This window comes from Amaranthus tricolor, chromosome 13, assembly GCF_026212465.1.
Source record: "Amaranthus tricolor cultivar Red isolate AtriRed21 chromosome 13, ASM2621246v1, whole genome shotgun sequence".
Lineage (NCBI taxonomy): Eukaryota > Viridiplantae > Streptophyta > Magnoliopsida > Caryophyllales > Amaranthaceae > Amaranthus > Amaranthus tricolor.
In genome coordinates, this window is record NC_080059.1 from 1299346 (window position 1) to 1318847 (window position 19502).

Here is a 19502-nt window from a genome sequence, read left to right on the forward strand (position 1 = left end):
GTCGCTTCTCGACTTGCATCAAATAGCAAATCTAATATTGAAGCTTAGTGATAAGGAATGGTAAAAATAGGGTTTATGGTAAAATCGTAAAATGGTCGAAAATTATTCTTTGTTAGTGGTCATCATAATCATGATTTCAATGTGTCTTGCTCAAAGGCAGTAGAGGGCGGGAAATAAGGCAGATTATTACTCTCATCACGAAAAAGTCGCGATTAAAGAAAGCCCCTCAACTCAAATAACGTTTGATATATGAGGTTTCTGTAAAGAAAAAATCTACAAAAGAAAAAATAAAATATATAAAATACAATAATATATGAACATGAAAGAGCCTCAACTCAAATGACGTTTAATATATGAGGTTTCTGTAAAGAAAAAGTCTGCGAAAGAAAACATAAAATATATACAATACAATAATATATGAACATAATAAGTTTAAACCAGACTACAAGCACAAAATGACTAAAAACACACTAGAAAAAAATCTAAAATAAGTGAAAATATATATTTGCTCTAATTCTTTTTTTTTAGATAAATTTACCCTAATTCTTTTTTTTTTAAGATAAATTTGCCCTAATTATTGAGAAATCTACAACTATTTTCAAAACTCTAACATCGTGTTTACTCATTTTCTTGGCATAAATCTTCTCCTTAAAGTCTATTGTTTGACTAAAAAGTTCACATTCGGGTCGGAGCCTGACCGACTTGAAATATTCCGTCAAAGGCCCAAAATACTTAAAAGGAATTGTCATTCTTTTGTTGAGTTCTCCCAAAATCCAGAGAGTGTGATAGTGACGAAAATGGCGTTTCAAAGTCTGAGGTTTTCTTTCTCAAACTACACTTTTCTTCGAAGTGCTCATAGTTCTTCTATTTTTCTCTTTCCTTGCCGCAGCGCTTCATCTTCTTCAGGTAATTTCAATTGTTATTTCTTCTGTGCTCATCAAGTATTTTGACATGTCTGAAATATTATATTAACTCAATATAGTCCGGGGTTTCGGAAATATATAGCAGAAATGAACGAAAATTGAATCTTTTTAGTTATAACTATCTGGTTTTCTGAAATATATAAGAGAATTGAACAAAATTTGAATTTTTATAGTTATAATTATGTGGGTTCTGAAATGTAAAGCGGAACTGAATGAAAAGGGAATCTTTATAATCATTACAATATGGGTTAATGAATTATATAGCAGATAATAAAAATTGAATCTTTATAGTTATAATTGGATCATTTTGAGAATGTTTTGAACACCATTTAATTGATTGTTTGATGCCTAACCATTTCTTTTTGCGCCTGTTTGTTTGCTCCAACTTAGTTTATTTGCTGATTTCTGCTGTCTATATTTGTTTTGTGACATTGTTTACAACTATATTTATGTGTTGTTCATGGGGATGAAGTTTACTTCATTGTTTTTGTGTCATGTTAATTTACAGCAGTGAGTTGGTTCAGAGGTAAACAGCACTTCTCCTTCAGGAGTTTTTCTGCAAAGTCGGCCAAGGTTTCTATATCAAGGAAGTAAGCTTTTGGATCACTTGAATTTTTTTACTGGTTATAGTAATATGTGAGTTTCTAACTGTTATTTACTAAGGTTTCTATGTCATGTTAATTGCAATATCTTCGAATTATCAAGAATTTCGACTTAAAAGAATGCTTAAGCACAAATAACACCTTTATCTTATGTTGAAGTGAAGATTTGATGTTGTTAACAGGAAGTGATCTATTTGTTTCGGGATTGTCTGTTTTACCTCTGGTCTGTTGTGCGTATTGCTATAGGCCCATGTAGTTTAGTTCCAGAACATGTTAGATATGGATCGCACAACTGATCATAGTCCAGCCATAATATTTATGTGGAAAGAAGTTATCTGGGAGTTTATAGTAGGGCTAAGTGAAGTAAGGACTTCTCATTATATCTTGTTAGAGTTTGATGGTTGTGAAGTGTCATCTATGTAGGGGATGGGTCATTGTTCTCTTCCAATCATAGCCATTTGAATATTATATATTGACTCCTAGGTTATTTAATGTTCTTGTATAATTTCTTACCCTTTAATTACTTAAACAATCGTTACTTATAGTAACTTTAGTTTTCAGATTTCTCATTTCCAAGTATCGTAATATTGGCTCTTCACTCTTATCATATTGGTTCTTGTCCAAACAACACTTACACTATGTTTGGATTACATTATTGGAAGGGGAGGGAAGGGGAGGGGAGGGAAGATGGGTTTGCTTTCCTTCTAAATCTTTTGAATGTGGAAGGTTATATATTTTTTAAAATATGAAGGAGCTTCTCCCTCCAATTCTCTTCCTTCCATTTCCCCTAATTGTATCCAAATGAAGGAAATGCACACCTCTGTTTCCTTTCCTTCCTTTCCCTCCATTTCCTCATTCCAAACATAGTGTTAAGATAAAACGTTGAGTTCATTTGTTAGTTTGACAATGATCAATTTTGGTGACTTTCTTTTTGAATTCTAAATGTGATTTGGTATTGACACACTCAGAAAAAGGAGACTTGATGAAGTATGCCTGGAGAGATTTCAGCAATATAGCCGAAATTTCATTCAGTCGTGGATAATTCAAGGTAAAAGTTTCTCAAACCTCTTGTTGAACTCAATAAATGATTGATATTGTCCATTGGTGAATGATTTCGATCTGCAAACCTACTGCTCTTCCTCGCCACTGTTTTCCGTAACTTTGTCTGTCTCATATAGTAATATGATGTCTTGTGGTTTAGTTTGATGATATGTGATTGCATCTAGTTACATGTGCAGCGTGCATTCCTATAACATTTTTTCATTAACAGGGAACCTTGAATCTTTGGTTCACATCGGTCTGCTATGGTGAACTTGATATCTTACAATTACATATAATTTACTGACCAAATATTTTAGAGAATATGTTGTGAAAAACTTACTTGAGATATGTAGAGTTTTGGAAGTAAATATTACCTTACAAGCTCCCCCTCTCCCCGAAAAAAGAAAACACTCATTTTTCTTTCTTTCTTTTTGTTTCTTCTTTTGTCCGTGTGTGTTTTTGTGTACGACCACTTTAGGGGTGTTCAATGGGCCGGACCCCATTTTGAGCCCTTATCAGGCTTTGTAAGGGCCGGGTCGAAAATGTGCCGGGTCGAAACGGGCTCTACTATAACTAAAATGAAGCGGGCTATAAAGGACTCAACAAGGGTCAAAAATAGGCCTTTGTAAATAACATAATTAATGTATAATTTAAATATTATAAATGTCAATGTTAATGGAGATTATTAATATTTTTTCAATTTAATTATTATAAATGATAATTTAATTGTTATAAATTGATAGATGGGGATTAAAATAATTTTTAGTAATAAAAATGGGCCGGATTCGGACGATTCGGGCTTACAAAGCCTGGCCCATTTAAACCCCATATTATGTATAAAGGGCGGTTATCCAACCCGTGCCATATTTACTTAAGCCCGGCCCGGCCCGGCCCTTATCCGGCCCATTGAACACCCCTACCACCTAATAGATTCCATCAACTTGTCTGGTTGTCAATCACTTTTATTGATCAAGATTTAATGGGATTGTTGGGTTACTGTTTTGTAAAAATTAAATATCTGAACATGTTTATATGAACTATGAAGCTGAGTTTTTCGTCTTCGTTGGGTGTAGGGAAAGTGCTTGTGAATGGTAAAGTGGTGACTAAAGCTGGAACACCCGTCTCTGATGAAGCTCTTGTAGAGATTAAGGCGGAAATTCCTAAATATGTATGTAGGTGATTACTCTAAGAAAACCTTGTCGTACTTGATCGTTCATTGCACATCAAATGCAAAATGTTATGTACGCTGACATCTATTTCAGAGCAGGATACAAATTGGAGGCTGCTATTGAACAGCTAGAAATCGATGTTTCTGGGAAAGTTGCCCTTGATTCAGGATTATCAACTGGAGGTTTCACCGATTGCCTGCTCCAGAATGGTGCTTCTTTCGTATATGGTGTTGATGTAGGCTACGGGCAGGTATTCTTCAAGCCATTTTAATCTTCAGAAGTACAGTAAGATTGGAATGACGTCTTGATTCTATTGTTCATGATTTGTTGTTATGGGAAATTCTATGTCAACTTTGTTAGCTATTTATCTTATGGAACTTGCTGGCAATTTTTTCTGATCTACCAGGTGGCTCATAAAATCTATCAAGACGAGCGAGTTTCTGTTATGGAGCGGACAAATTTAAGATATCTTCCCGGACTTCCACAAAAAGTTGATCTGGTAACGTTAGATCTGTCGTTTATCTCCATTCTGCTGGTATGTTGAAGCTGTAGCTATCACTTTTTGTTCAAATGTTCCGACATAGTCATCTTTTCAATCTTATCATCGTATTGCTGTAGGTGATGCCTGCTGTGGTTAAGGTGATGAAAGAGCAATCAACAATTATTACGCTAGTGAAACCTCAATTTGAAGCTAAGAGATCGCAGGTAGCAACTTCTTTCGGTACCTCTTAATTTTTACTTCCTTTTATCTCCTTTTATGTTCTTTTTACTTCCTTTTATATCTTTTTGTTGCACACTAAGGTAGATCACTATATTTGGTCATGTGCAAAGAAGATCGAACATTGCGCTAGTTAGACGAGTGTGAGGTCAGAATTTTGAGGAGCTTAGGATGATTTGGACAACAGTAGCCTGGAATGAAATAAAGAATTGGGATTTGTAGGAGGCTAGGAGCATATGACAACTAACAGTAAAGAGGAATAAATGGAGAAGATGATAAATATACATGATCTTTGGATTTGATTTTGTTAGCTGCACGTCATTATTAGATATTATTATTAGAAATAGATAAGGTCGCATAACCTTTGTTGGCGACAATTTTCCATGCTTATTTGCTTTGATTTATGTAGCCGGACCCATTTCGTTGGGATTAAGGTTTTGGCACGATTGTTGTGGCTTTATTTTTATTTTTTTTCTCTTTGGTGGCGTTAAGTAGAGATGAGCTGACTCATTTATCTTGGTGTTTGTGGCAGGTAGGAAAAGGTGGCATCGTTAAAGATCCCGAGGTCCACAAAGAGGTACACATAACACATCCGCCACTTGTTTCGATGATAAGTTTGTCATATAATTCTCTGCCCAGTGCCCTCTTCTTCTGAATCTGAGAGCTTTTAAGGAGTAGTGCTACATAGAGGGAGTAGTATTTGAAGTTTATATTGGGGGTAGGGGGAACGCTCGTCCTTATTAATTGATACACGGTTGTCGTTACCAATTGCTACTCTTCAAGGCTGATTGTGATTGTTTGAGTGGCTGGGCTGCAGGTACTAGAAAAGATTATCAACGGGGTCCAAAGTTATGGTTTCATAAGCAAAGGATGGATCGAGTCCCCTATAAAGGGTGCCGAAGGTAATACAGAATTCTTGGTTTGCTTTGAACGAACAGCCGAGGGAGCCATCTAGTAGTCTAATGAATCGCTACGCATTTCAATTTCCGAGCTTCTCCACAGCTTTTCAGGAAGAATTTGGATTTCGAGCTATTTATAAACGAACAAGTTCTTTTCAGAAAGGGCTACAAACCTCCAATGCCGTAGCTGTTCAAGTGGATTGAAGTCGACGATTTTGTTATACAGAATAAATTTAGGCAATACCGGCTAGTATTCTGTTACTATCTTGATGATTTTGCATTATCAAGGGATCAAGTGTGTATTGTGAAAGTTAGTTCGTGAAGCTCGTATTTTGTGATTAAGCTCTTATTAATTTTCGAGATCTGTATGTATATTATTATTGGAATCTGGATCATGTTCTATTTTTTTTCGGTTACTTTTCTTTGTCAAGACTTGATTGGAATATATTTCGAACTTGTGTTTTACAAGCAAGCAACAACAATGATCAATGATCAACGTTTGACATACAAACGACTCGAGCTTAAAGTTTTTGCTAAATCTTTTATTACTTCCGTTACTCTAATACCCTCAGTTGAAAAAAAATGACGTAAATCCAATAGCGAAATTTCTATTGATCATACATTATCAAGTTTCGGGAAAAGGTCTAACTATGAACATAATGGAGCTAGTTAAGTTTATGCTAAAATTTAGATCACGATTCCAGCACCTTTAAGAGTTGTGCTGTTTCTCAGGCGAATACGCAGCCAACTGAAGGGGGATCCTCAGCCCAACAACCAGGCTAACAATAGAGAGCCATGATACAAAATAACATTCCAATCTAACATTTTCTTCAGACAGAGAAGTACTACCGAGGAGTAGCCGCATCAATTCGTTTGTACCACACGGATGTAGGGTAAAATATGGTCTATTCAAATAAGGATGCTCCTGCAGGATTGTGCAATTTCGTCAGGACTCAGGAAATCTGAAATCTAAACTATTTTTGCATTTTCGATGATTAATGAACATTTACACAGCTAGGCAAAGCAAAGGATGGATGGGAGGACGCCTGCTAGCTTTATTAAGGTCGGAAGAGCGAGGAGGACATGGACGGGGAGCAAGCAGAGAACTGTGCTCAGACTTATTGTCAGTTATTACCGTTGTTCTTATGATGTATGTGCCATAATACAACAGCTTCTATCGACTTCCCAACTTTCTAAGTATCCATTAGTGTGAATCAAAGGAAACCCTGTTGTGAAACGTTACCTGTTGAGTTATAAAAGTCCACTTTGACTCCGCAAGCGCCTGAATAGAGCTGGGTGGAAGATCTCTTTCGATTTGATCCAACATTAACGGTTGTCCATCTGCACTTTAAATAACAAACTTCAGATAATCTTACAGGATGCAACATCCATCATTTGCATTTGATTGAGAGAATATCCAGTCATCACAAAACGAAAATCTCTTCACAACATGTTATAACACAGTTACAAGCAAGAAATATTGTCCTCGTTGCATACCAGCTATAGGAACCTATGTTACTCTAACTCTTTATTTTGCTTCACGTACCCTTGTCTGACTCGGACATTGATATAACACTTAGACACTTAATTTTAGGCATAAAATTGAATATTTAGACGTATTTGACACTTGGACACGTATCAGTATTCAACATCAGTACCCTGGACACGCATCAGTATCCAACATCAGTATCCTAGTTGAAGTAACACAGATGGAAACATAGCATTGATTAGGACACATATGACATACCAGAACAATAGCCACGGAAATATAATACTGGAATCCTGTATGAACTGCTGTATACTATATGGAAGTCATAGTAATGTGCTTCTTGAGAAGTCTGCTGAACCTGGATAAACAGAAGCAAACAAAATATTTCACCATCTTAAAGCAGTAATTCCATAACTGAATCTCAAGCCGTGCTAGCGCATTGAGGCGCGAGGTTTATACCAGCATAGCAGGATCAGCATGATCTTCGCTCTCGAAGCAATCAGGCTCTTCTACAGCATGATCAGCTTCTCGTTCATCTATCTGCAGAGAACGAAGAATAAACAGTAATCAGCGATAAACAGTTAAACACACAGCCGACATTTTCCTTCATCAATAAGAGACAGACCTTGTCAGAGCTCAAAATGCACATCTTCTCCATTAACAGATACCCACTTACCTGCACAGAAGAAGTAACAATGCAACTCAAGTGCTAAAATCTCAATCCAGCAAGTCCATAAATTCGTTATTGTGCTTCTATAAAATATATATGTTAATCAACCTCTCTCTGATTCTTACATGTGGAATCAAACGTGGGTTATTTTTTCAACAAAGTAATGTGAATTATTAACATATTTATAATTAGCAGTGATAAACACAAAGATTCAACTTTATTAGTATTAGCGATTTGATGGAATAAAGAACATCAACAGCACAAACCCATTTTCTAAAAACATTTGTAGTAAACAAAAAGAACAACTGAATTATCAAGTTAAGAATACATGTTTGCAATTGATATTCAATAGTCATAAACCTAAAGATTCAATCTTTCTCAGTAGTTTCAAAAATTTATAACTTTTAACCAAACAATTAGAGTATTAGAAGTAATAATTACTTCATGAGAAGTGAAGAAAAGTGGATTTTTGCAGCAAACCCAAGACCAAGGAGGGAGATCATGTTCATGAGTTCGGCAAACTGTCTTCCATTTCTCAGAAAATAAATGAGCTCCTTTACGAAATTCAACAGGTGATATAGTCCCATCCCTATTTGATAAACCCACTATTGATTTTTCTGAAATCATAATCAAAACCTGAAATTGAACCAAAACCTGAAATTGAACCAAAACCCAGAAAATGGTTTTTGCTAATTAATGATTACCCAGAAATCAAAAATAGTACCAAATTTCTGGGTAAAAAGGATGACTGAGTTCAAATTACAATATCCTCTGGAGTCGCGAAGAACAAAAGGGTGGTGCGTACTTACATACCCCTCAAGAAGTCAAATTTCCGGGTAGGAAAGAAGATGACTGAGTTCAAATTATTAATTTGTGTTTTATTCTTGATTTTGGGTTGAAAGGGACTTATTAAACTTTGTCACTTTTTTTTATTTTATCGCCATCCTTTAAATAAAATTACGAATTTACCTTTAAATTTTAAAAAATTACAACTTTATCATCCTCTTAAAATTTCTTATTTATAATAATAATAATAATAATAATAATAATAATAATAATAAAGTAATAATAATAATAATAATAATAATAATAATAATAATAATAATAATATAAATAAAATTAATAATAATTTTAAAAAAAAAATCCAATCGCAGGAAATACCGCGAGCCAACCGGAGTAGAGTTGAGGAAAAAATCGCGACTGGACCACGGTTCAGTCGCACGAAATTGTGCGACTGAACCCCGGTTGGCTTGCGGTTTTTTGTGCGACTGGGGTTTTTTTTTAAAATATTATCATTAATTTTATTTATATTATTATTATTATTATTATTGTTGTTGTTGTTGTTATTATTATTATTATTATTATTATTAGTTTTGAATTTAAATAATTTGTTAGAATGTTTAATTATTTTTTAATATAATAATAATATATTAATTAAAATTTAGTTGTTAATTAATAATTTAAACAAAAAAAATAATAATAACAATCACAATAATAATAATAATAATAATAATAATAATAATAATAATAATAATAATAATAATAATGATGATAACAACAACAATAATAATAATAATAATAATAACAATAATAATATAAATAAAATTAATAATAATTTAAAAAAAAAACCCAGTTGCAGAAAAAATCGCGAGCCAACCGGGGTTCAGTCGCGGAAAAAACCATGACTGGACCACGGTTCAGTCGCACGAAATTGTGCGACTGAACCGTGGTCCAGCTGCGGTTTTTTCCGCGACTGAACCCTGGCTGGCTTGCGGTTTTTTGTGCGACTGAGTTTTTTTTAAATATTATTATTAATTATATTTATATTATTATTGTTATTATTATTATTATTGTTGTTGTTGTTATTATTATTATTATTATTATTATTATTATTATAAATAAGAAATTTTAAGGGGATGGCAAAGTTGTAAATTTTTTAAATTCAGGGGCAAATTCGTAATTTCATTTGGAGGGGGTGACGATAAAATGAAAAGGGTGGCGATGTTTAAGGATTGGGTTAAAATATAGTTAAAGAATTTTATTTGATTCGTGTAAATGTTAATTTTATTATAATTTTTATTCAATTCTAATTAGAGATATTAATAAATGATTTGTAAATTAAATGTTGTGTATGTTGGTGTCAATTCTGAGTGATGACATATAAATGATACCTTGGTTAAGCTACTTGTGATCAACGAGGAGAAAGTTGAACTTTAAAGGGATTGATCACAGCAAGTTATGAATTTTGCTAGTGCTGTCAAATGACTTTTATTAGCGTTTTCTTTTTATCAATATCATTATTAAATTTTATCGACCATCAATTCACTCAATCTCAATTTATGTATGATGTTTATATAAAAATTGAAATGACATTATGGACCATTTGATTGTTTGTATTAGATGTTAGTAATAAGAATTATTTGTTATATAGATTTTTATGACTTGTATACAAGTTATTCTCATGGTAATGAATTATTAATCATAAAAAGGTTTTCTTTTGCTCATAATTTTCCATCATCACCTAATACTACATCTTCAGTAATAATGCATTTGAATGAGTTAAGTGAAGAAAGTTAAATAACTAAAGCTAAACGAGCATAATCATTAAACGTGTCAAGAGATTATTTCACCAAAATAACCCCAAATTTTCATTATCATTTCCATTATTGAATATTGATTACCAAACATGCCATAAAGATATTGCTATATTATGGCGTTTTTGATAATTATCAATCTCGATAAGGAAAAGAAAAAATTTACAACTAATGATCTTTCTAACTCCTTTTCTTTTCTCAACATCGGATCAACAATGGAACAAGAAGTTCCACTGTCATTGTTCATTTATCGTTGGCAAAGCCATTTATCTCATAGACGTCAATACGAATCGACAATAAAAGAGAACAAGAAGGAAAGGGAAATACATTTCATACTTCAAATGCATGAAATGCATTGTTAATTTGTTATCAGTCGCTATTCCTGGTATTGGTTTTAGGCTTCTAGTTAAACTCTAGTAATCTAGAAGAGTTGAGGAAGAAAGATGATCATATTTAGATTCTTGGGGAGTTTTTTTTTTGTCTATCCTTAATTAAGGATTGGTATTTGGTAATATGATATCTTAATGAAAAATCTCCAAGAACTTGATGAAAAGGTTATAACTTATATCCAGGTCCCAGGATTATGACCCTTCAAATCTGTACAAACCTCTGGATTTCAAATTGCATGCAATATAATATCTCAACACTGAAAGTAATATCATTCATCATACAATTACATACATATAGGACTTCCTTTTTTCCCCACGAAAACCGACTTCAAATCAAGTAACAATGATCATGATTCTGATGAATATAACCGAACTTCATTGCTTCCAGCGATGCGTTTCTCCAACAAGTGCATTTGTAGTAACACCCTCATAGCAGATCGGCTTACTCCAGTCTAAAGCGAATGTGTAAATAACCTGAAATAACATGACAGCGTTAATGCCAAGCATTCTAAGGGTAGAGTAAGCAATGATATCCTAAGATAATGCAGCTGGGTAATACCATGGAACGAAGAAAGTCGATAAAATGAGTGAAAAATCGTCACAACACAAATACAGAATCATGTAGCATTCAGCAGGCTGTGAAATAGAAAGCCACCCCAGAATAATGCGGCAAACTATGTTACTTGGACTCTTCATTTTGCTTCACGTACCCGTGTCCGATACTTGATACTCAGACATTGGTATGGCACTTAAACACTTCATTTTAGGCGTAAAATTGAATATTTAGACGTATCCGACACTTGGACACGTACCGGTATTCGACATCAGTACCCGAGTCTAAGTAACATAGGCAGAAAATAATGCATTCAATGGGTTAAAGACGCCCCAAAATGATACCAGAGACACTAAAACTTCTCGATCAACTTTCATGTATCTAAGCAGTTTCAAGCGCCTCAGGATTCAGTCAGTTCATGGAAGAAAACATGGCAAATAAAGGATAAGCATGCATCATGACTCGTAAAAATTGAAAGAATATAAAGAGTTTATCTACCAAAATTTTGTCTTCTCGTGTCACTTCTCGGAAGTGGCAGCTTGAACTTGAACTATATCAGGTTCATTGGCAGCCCCGTTGCTTTCACGTTTTTGTTGTGACCGTTTGCCCTTCTTTTTAGGGTACACGTGCACAGACGGTGGTAGAAATTCCTCTTGAATCTCCTACAAGTCAAGGCTATATGTAGTGAGTAATACTAATAAATGAATATAAGGTGCAATGAAATGCAAGATTGTTTTGATAGTGAAGAAGATACCCTCCAACCCCTCTTGCCGCTGATACCACCCTTGATAGCATAAGCCTCTTTAAACCCATTGTTCACCAATAACTCCGCCACTTTCATTGAATTTCCATCAAAACTACCTTACAACCAGAGAAAGCCCATAAAAGTGATGAAACCATAATATTAAAGAAAATAATAGTACAAAAAAAATTTTGAAAGCTACAATTTATGTTACTCGAACTCTTCATTTTGCTTCACGTATCTGTGTCTGATTCTTGATGCTCGAACATTGGTGTGGCACTTAGATACTTCATTTTAGGCATAAAATTGAATATTTAGACGTACCCAATACTTGGACACGTAACAGTATCCGACATTAGTACCCGAGTCCAAGTAACATAGGCCACAACATGGTAGGGATTTGATTTACACAACCTAATGCTTCATCATTAATAAATAATAAATGAGCTCAAACTTTCTCAGCCACACAAAATACCTGCTGGGAATATCTCTATTTGTGCATGCTGTTTTCATTGAAACAAAGCACACAACGAACATATCTTCGTGTAAAATGGCCATAGAAAAACACTCTTTTGTCACTAATTGCATTGCGGGCACAATATGAAAGTAGACGAGTTTGGAAACATACATACGAGAGACTAATGTATTTCGTTTCAGACTGTAAGTCACTGTATGAAATACATCCTCTACATCATGTGCGCCTACAATCTACATCTATCAGTATAGTTGTAGGTGTATAAATAGTATTCAACAAAATGCCTTCACAGATGGTTGAAGCCCCACAATTGTTTTAATTCTAGACCATAGAAGTTCGCATTGAACTTCGTGCGCAAAACTACACTTAAAACCTGTTATGACTACAAATATTTATGGGTTATTATTAAAAGGTATCAAAACTAGGAGCTCAGAAGGCAGCCGCTAAGGCAGTAACACTGATCTTCCCCTCACATCTGAAGATTGCATGGTTGAAGAGATAAGTCATGGGAGCTTAGAGAGGGTGATTGGATAATGCAAGTATCCATATTTTCGTAGCAGCGAAAGCAACAGTTCTTTGCCTTGTTGCTGAAAGAAGAACAAAATTCAAGTAGCAAGCTTTTCAATCCAGCTTCACTTTGATATGAAAGATTGCTTTGTGATCCAGCATAAGCCTAGGCTGATGGTTAAGCGCCCAGGATATGTTATAAACTATAACATGCTCCCTCACACGAGAGTCCAAAGTATAGATGTAACACAGGCCCTCCTCATAGCTGATGCGAAATATTACACTTCAATTTGAGGGGTGGTTGAGATTCGAACGTTGACTTGTGATACCATGTCAAATGACCATCTCAACCAAAAGTCTAAACTTTAACAAAAAGGTACAAAGGTCTGTAAATTCTACATACTCATCAATAACTTTGCTATGAATAAATGCTATCTGCCATAGTGGTCTTTTATGATTTATAATCTGAAAACATTTTGATACAATCATTCCTAAGAGTCTTCTCATCAACTTATTGATATAAATTCAGACAGAAGTCCAAGAAATTTTACTATATACAAAAAGTTAAATGATTTTATATAGAAACCAAATAAAATTTGAAGAAAACATATAATCATCACCAATACGCTAAAAGGGAAAGTTACATCTCCTATTAGTTGGGTTCCAATTCAAGCTTCTATGTTCAACTTGCACAAAAAACAAACACAAAGCTTACATGAAGTTAATCCAAAACTAAAATTCTTAGCAAATAAACATGGTGTAATACAAAAATAACAAAAATTATGAAAAAAAGTACTCACTTATCCAAAATGCAAACAATTGTGTCATTTGGACTTGCAAAATTCTCCAGAACTTTCTTCAAGAACCCAGCTTCATCATTTTCACTAAAAGGGACTATAGCACCATTCTTGTTAAACATCTTCAAATTGGGAGAACCCAGAAACCCTAAACTTTTCTGATCCCTAATATCCAACAATTGAACACTAGTATCATCCCTCAATTTCTTAAATGCATCAAGGGCAGATATGTTTTTGTATTTTCTCAAGAATTCTTCAGCTAAAGGAAAAATTACCAACCATATGAAAGTAACACTTGCAACAAAATATGGGTACTTGTTAAAAAATCCATCAATTGAGGTTAAGATGAATTCTAGGCTGATTTTATCAGATGGGTCTGCAATTTCTGATGCAAAAGAAGGAGATGGAGAGAGAAAACCCATCAAGAAGGGGAGAGAAAAGTGGGGTTTTAGGGAGATTTTTGAAGTGAAGGGATGTATAAAGGTTGAAACTTTATTTCCATGGAGATTAGGGGGTGATGGAATTGCAATTTGGAGAGAATTTGGAGGGGTTATGGGGATGATTTTATGGGGTTTGAAAAGTGGGGAAGAAGATGATAGACAGAAAGAAAGAGACTCCATTGAAGAGTTTCAAGAGGGAGATCGCACAATGGAAGTGTATTTGTGTTTGTGGACTGTGGAAGTCAGGATTTCGGATTTTGTATGATACAAGTTCCACGTTACATCTTACAACAACCATATCCATTTCCCTTGTGTCGAAGAATTTGTTATTTACATGTATAGAACCACATAAGTGTTTTTTTTTTTTATTTAGAAATTCTTAAAAGAAAAAGTCTTAGGTGAGACTTTTAAATTATTTATTTCTCATGAAATCCCTTTTAATTCTTATTTGTATAGACATTATTTTTTAAGAAGTCTATAGCCATTATTTGGCATAAGGTTACGTCTTGTATAAAACTTAATAGTATGTTGCTTTTATGAATAGCCCGTAATGCTACATTTCATCCGAGATTGAGACCTTTTATCATGACCTTTGCTCGTTGCATATCTTGTTCCATTGCCGTACAAATAGCATTTCCTACTAAGTTTTGAGGTGCAAAAGGTGTCTCTCATTTTGTACCTAGTACCGACAGAAGCCCAAGAAACCACTAAACCACGTACATTTATAACGGTCACAATGTATTATTGAAACTTTTTTGAACGTGAATAACACCCTTTGGTATATTTCATGTACTTTTATGTGAATTAATATCTCTTTTAGGCTGACTCAATATAAACTTTCAGACTTTCAGTCTTTATTTGATCGCTTATAATATTAAAGTGATCACTTATAATACAATCATAAAGTGATCATTTAAAAAAATGAGTTTATCATATTAACTCGCCTTATGGTTAGACATTCTCATACAAGACCAACTTTTTTATTTTGGTTTGACCATTAAATTTACATGTATGTTTGGTGAATACTCCTCTCATGTCTTTCAATTTGTATTAATTTTTGAGTTAATTCATTTATTATGCATTTATTAAAATATTAATAGTTAGTCAACAAGTTCAACTAATGACTATTTACAAAATAAACAATGAAGGTATTTAGTAAATGGGCAATCGGCGATAGCTAATAGGTAATTTGAGTGACTGAGTTTATCAATTGATTTTGAACACGCTAGTGGAAGCAACTTATTGTTATTTACCTAATTCATAACAACAAATTATTTCAATTAGCTAATTTACAAAATATTATCATTAGATTGTTTAACACACGTTCATCACTATCTAGATAAGTTATATTTGTCCAACTAGTTCTTTTGCCAACCCTTCTTCCATTTATTTTTTTGTCTTGTTCATACAATTTTTAATAATTTTGATCGACGTTAATTTTATCATTTTTATAAATTGCAACATCTCTTTGTATCTCATATGTAAGACTATGTTGATAGGTGTTGATGTAGGTGTAGGTGTAGTTATAGGTGTTGGACATTCACTTTTATCCTCATAAAAGCCAAAACATCACACAAAACATCTGAAATGATACTAAACCATGTTATCAATTTGTAAACTTGATTATGCAACTTGCTAGTTATTGCTAAAATGCGCTTGCATGTGTGGCATATGCGTGTATGTCTATCACAATTGGTTCAAAAAATTAATGATACTAAAAATTAAATCGTATCGTATCATATCTTCTATATTTATATCTATAAATTGCAATATAATATCTTTCTTCTAAAGGTCGATCTCATATACAAGACTATATTGATAGATTAGGGTTTGGTGTTGGACATTCACTCTTATCTCCATCAAAACCAAAACGTCACTTAATACATCTAAAATATAAACTATACTGTGAATTCGTAAACTTGATTATACAACCTAGGGCTATTACTACAATTCACTTACATACGTGGCAAATGCGTGTCTACCTTATCCAGCCAATTTTCATTGGTTTAAAGAATATTAATACTAAAAATTAAATCGTATCGTATCATATCTTATATATTTATATCTATAAATAGCAAAATAATATTTTAATTCTCATAATTAAGAAAATATAAATAGGGGTTGATATTGGACATTAGCTCACATCCTCATCAAAGCTAAAACACAAACAAAAGTCTATAGAGAATTAGAAGTCAATATTAAACATGCTTATTTCAATGATCAATTTGGAGATATTGTATTGTTTATTCAGAAAGAGAAAGAAAAGAAAGGAAAAAAAAATGATTTTATTCATCCAAATCATTAACATTTAGGCGGTGATTGATTACCAGGTTTACATCTTTCCTCCTTTCTTTTTTCAACTTTTAGTTTTATTTACTTCTACAAACATATGTTCATACTCCTATCTATCTAAATAAACAACATATATTATTATTAGTTATAGGGATCAAGTCATTGAACTCAGATTTTTAAATCAAAGGATGAATTATTAATCTATACACGCAAAATAATTTAAGTCAATTAATCTATACGCTTGCAAAAATTTAATAAATATAAGTTAAATTCTAATGTTTTTAAATGAAAAAAATTACAATTATCTTTACAAATGTTAACTTTATAGCTTGTATAAAGTTCAAATCACAAACTTAAAGTTATATAATGTACACTGAGAATCTTGGATTAGATTTTCTAACTTATCCTCGGAAATATATATATATATATATATATATATATATATATATATATATATATATATGATCAAATAAGAATGATTTTAAAATGAGAAGAATGAGAAGGATTTTTATTTGATTTTATTTTGTTATTATATATAAAAAAAGATACTATGTTATAAATTAAGGACATTTTAAAATTTATTTCATAGTTACTTTTCTGTGTAACATAGTTACTTTTACAATTATGTGTTTTTGGCTAAATCATGACCATAGATTTTTTTTATTTTTGTAAATCAAGGGTGTAGAGTTCTTACCCTTCTCATTTTCAACACCATTCTCATTGAATCTCTCTCTTTTATATATATATATATATACTTCCTCAAGTTTTTAATAGTTGCTACACTTTCTGTTTTTGGTTAAAAAACTATTAAAAGTACTATTTTACCCTTAGTATTATTTTTATTACCCTACTTATTTAAACATTAAAAAAAATTATTCTCAACCCATTTCATTAATTCATGAAGTACTAAAATTAAACATTAAAAGAAAAATTATTCCCCAACTCCTTCATTCCCCAACTAAAATTAATTAAGCATTAAAGGTAGTAAAGTCGTCCCAGTTCATCCCCAACCTTGAATAAACTCATTTTCTCCCACTATCTCTCTTCCAAGCATGAACTCTTTACCTTAAAACCTTGAAGTTGTTAAGCGTTTTCAATTAAAATTTCTCCATCTTTTCAATTATGATGTTCGATCAATCATTGGGTGCAAATATAGTTGTTGCTTTTCAACTTGTATGGGGGTTTTACTGTGGGAATATGTGGGAATTTGAATTTTTTGGGTTTGAAGAGTATATTTCGATCTTTTAGGGTTTCGATTGTGCATCAAGTTTCGATTTCTTTTAGGGTTTCGATTGCGTACTTCAAATCAGGGGCAATATGAGTAAGATATCTTCTCCTTGGTTTCTGTTGCTATAGTAAATGTAGCAACCTTTGAAAACCGAAGAAAGTATGTAGGATCAAATAAGAAGGTTGAGAAGGATTTGTGTTTGATTTTATTTGGTTACTATAAATATAAAAAAGATATTATGTTATAAAGTAAGAATATTCTAAAAATTTATGTCATAGTTAATATTCTGTGCAATATAGTTTTACAATTATGTGTTTTTTGCTCTATCGTGACCATAGATTTTTTTATTTTAGTGAAATCAATGGTATAGAGTCCTTCTTAACCTTCTCATTTTCAACACCATTCTCATTGAATTTCTCCTATATATATATAATCTCGAGAGGCAAGGTTAAAAATAAAATGGGCCTCCTCGACCCTTCGCCATGGATCAGGTGTATTATTTATAACCATAAAAACTATGTCATAGAAACTATGTTGTGTTGAGCTGCTCATATAGCGTGCCAGAACTCAGACATGTCGTGTCATGCTTGAGTACTTAAAATGAGTTGCACAAGCCACATGTCAGTCTAATAATTTGATATATTTATTTTAATTTTTATTTTGACCGCTTTAAATTACAAAGTAAATAATTGTGTACGTATTATAAATTCATTAAATGTTTATATTTGTATAATTTATTTATTCAAATAATTTTATATTTGTTATTATGTAATAGTAATTTTGTAACTTGTACGGTTTTATATATAAGTGTTTTATAATATATAATAATAATAATAATAATAATAATAATAATAATTTAAGCAATTTGTAATTAATTATGGATTGTGCTAAAGTTGACAATCCACAAACTATTTTCAAGTCATGTGTCATGTTGCGTCGCCATGTCATGTCTTTGACGGCCAAGACGGACCGTGCCAACGTGACCCAATTCTATGTTTAATTAGGCATAACAACATCCATCGTTCAAAAATATATAAATACTTTCGCCTATTGCTTATCTACATACTAGTCGACATGTATATGAATACATGTTCATTAAATGAAAACTATGCCTATGTCAAAAGCAAGATTTAATTATTTTCTAACATATACCAACTGATTTTCTTTTCTGATACAGATAATACTTTTTCATGCCAAATAAGAAAAGTCATTAGAGTGAAGGAGGAAAAGCTGGCCCAGAAGAAGTGTATTAAAATAAGTTCGTTTTAGTACCTTAAGTCGACTCGACTTTGTCCATTAATCTTTGTTAAGTTTGTATTTTGTTTTTTGCTCTTCAGTAATTGTAAGTGTTATTGGGTTATAATCTATGAATACACAATACTAAGGTGTGCTAATCCCTTTCTTAATTCATATTCTCTCTGTGGGACTCGTGATCTCTCATCCTGTATTCTCCAACTCTTTGAACCCCATTATAAAAACCTCAATTTAAGTTTCAAGAAAGCTTCATATTACATCAATAACACATTTACATTGGAGAGGACGTAACCCATATTTACCCATATTTGACGAACCACACTAAATCTCTCTTATAGTGATTGTTTTTAATTGTTATTTCTAGAATTAGGGTTTTTGTTCAAATTTCGCCAAATCCATTGGAATTTAATCATTGATCCATTGGTAATAATTAGGTACTTTTAACTGCTTTAAAACACTTGGAAACATCAATACATCTCAGTGCGCTCTCTTCAAGTGGAAGCCTCCTTTTTGGGCCTTTATAGTTTGTGCAGATTTTATAGTTCCTTATGCTCTTATTGCAGATTTGTGCTCTTTGAGGCAACATGTCCATCCAACTGCTTCTCATGCTGAATTTGAGGTTTGGCAGCTCCTTGGTTTGGTGTTTATCTGCTTTGTGCAGGCCTTTAGATCCATCCAAATATGTCTTCTAAAACCAATACAGAGCATGGCAAAACTTTT

At 32.8% G+C, this 19502-nt stretch overlaps 3 protein-coding genes across 7 annotated transcripts; 1 reads left to right on the forward strand and 2 right to left on the reverse strand.

Annotated features, from left to right (window-relative positions):
* The first annotated feature begins 651 nt into the window (after positions 1-651).
* On the forward strand, positions 652-5857 carry LOC130798466 (uncharacterized). 5 transcript variants are annotated; one of them, XM_057661457.1, is made up of 10 exons: positions 652-906; positions 1432-1513; positions 2494-2573; positions 3640-3742; positions 3829-3985; positions 4142-4234; positions 4354-4440; positions 4986-5030; positions 5271-5355; positions 5456-5857. In XM_057661457.1, the coding sequence occupies exons 1-10, from the start codon at positions 798-800 to the stop codon at positions 5554-5556; spliced, it is 942 nt and encodes a 313-aa protein (XP_057517440.1). In that variant the 5' UTR covers positions 652-797; the 3' UTR covers positions 5557-5857. The 5 variants fall into 5 exon arrangements, with proteins under 5 accessions (XP_057517440.1, XP_057517439.1, XP_057517438.1 ...); XM_057661456.1 differs by having other exon boundaries at positions 653-906; positions 1435-1513; positions 4142-4270; XM_057661455.1 differs by having other exon boundaries at positions 654-906; positions 4142-4270.
* A 67-nt stretch (positions 5858-5924) lies between these two features.
* LOC130798467 (ubiquitin-like-conjugating enzyme ATG10) lies at positions 5925-8350 on the reverse strand. Its single transcript, XM_057661461.1, has 6 exons — positions 7953-8350; positions 7467-7517; positions 7301-7381; positions 7100-7199; positions 6596-6693; positions 5925-6277 (listed from the first exon to the last, which is right to left on the reverse strand). The coding sequence occupies exons 1-6, from the start codon at positions 8136-8138 to the stop codon at positions 6062-6064; spliced, it is 732 nt and encodes a 243-aa protein (XP_057517444.1). The 5' UTR covers positions 8139-8350; the 3' UTR covers positions 5925-6061.
* A 2353-nt stretch (positions 8351-10703) lies between these two features.
* Positions 10704-14381, reverse strand: LOC130798468 (rhodanese-like domain-containing protein 4A, chloroplastic). The gene is made up of 4 exons (XM_057661462.1): positions 13572-14381; positions 11802-11904; positions 11546-11709; positions 10704-10968 (listed from the first exon to the last, which is right to left on the reverse strand). The coding sequence occupies exons 1-3, from the start codon at positions 14186-14188 to the stop codon at positions 11566-11568; spliced, it is 864 nt and encodes a 287-aa protein (XP_057517445.1). The 5' UTR covers positions 14189-14381; the 3' UTR covers positions 10704-10968; positions 11546-11565.
* Between the last annotated feature and the right edge of the window lie 5121 nt (positions 14382-19502).

What these genes read in the sequence shown, in the direction of transcription:
- LOC130798467 (XM_057661461.1), bottom strand. Translation starts at nt 8,138, where the DNA reads ATGATTTCAGAAAAATCAATAGTGGGTTTATCAAATAGGGATGGGACT. An exon ending in TTTTCTTCACTTCTCATGAA is followed by an intron (nt 7,518 to 7,952) that starts GTAATTATTACT and finishes TCTTCTGTGCAG; the next exon opens with GTAAGTGGGTATCTGTTAAT. An exon ending in TTTCCGTGGCTATTGTTCTG is followed by an intron (nt 6,694 to 7,099) that starts GTATGTCATATG and finishes TTTAAAGTGCAG; the next exon opens with ATGGACAACCGTTAATGTTG.
- LOC130798468 (XM_057661462.1), bottom strand. Translation starts at nt 14,188, where the DNA reads ATGGAGTCTCTTTCTTTCTGTCTATCATCTTCTTCCCCACTTTTCAAA. An exon ending in ATTGTTTGCATTTTGGATAA is followed by an intron (nt 11,905 to 13,571) that starts GTGAGTACTTTT and finishes GTTGTAAGGTAG; the next exon opens with TTTTGATGGAAATTCAATGA. An exon ending in GCGGCAAGAGGGGTTGGAGG is followed by an intron (nt 11,710 to 11,801) that starts GTATCTTCTTCA and finishes CTTGACTTGTAG; the next exon opens with GAGATTCAAGAGGAATTTCT.
- LOC130798466 (XM_057661455.1), top strand. Translation starts at nt 798, where the DNA reads ATGGCGTTTCAAAGTCTGAGGTTTTCTTTCTCAAACTACACTTTTCTT. An exon ending in CAGCGCTTCATCTTCTTCAG is followed by an intron (nt 907 to 1,431) that starts GTAATTTCAATT and finishes GTTAATTTACAG; the next exon opens with CAGTGAGTTGGTTCAGAGGT. An exon ending in TTGATGTAGGCTACGGGCAG is followed by an intron (nt 3,986 to 4,141) that starts GTATTCTTCAAG and finishes CTGATCTACCAG; the next exon opens with GTGGCTCATAAAATCTATCA.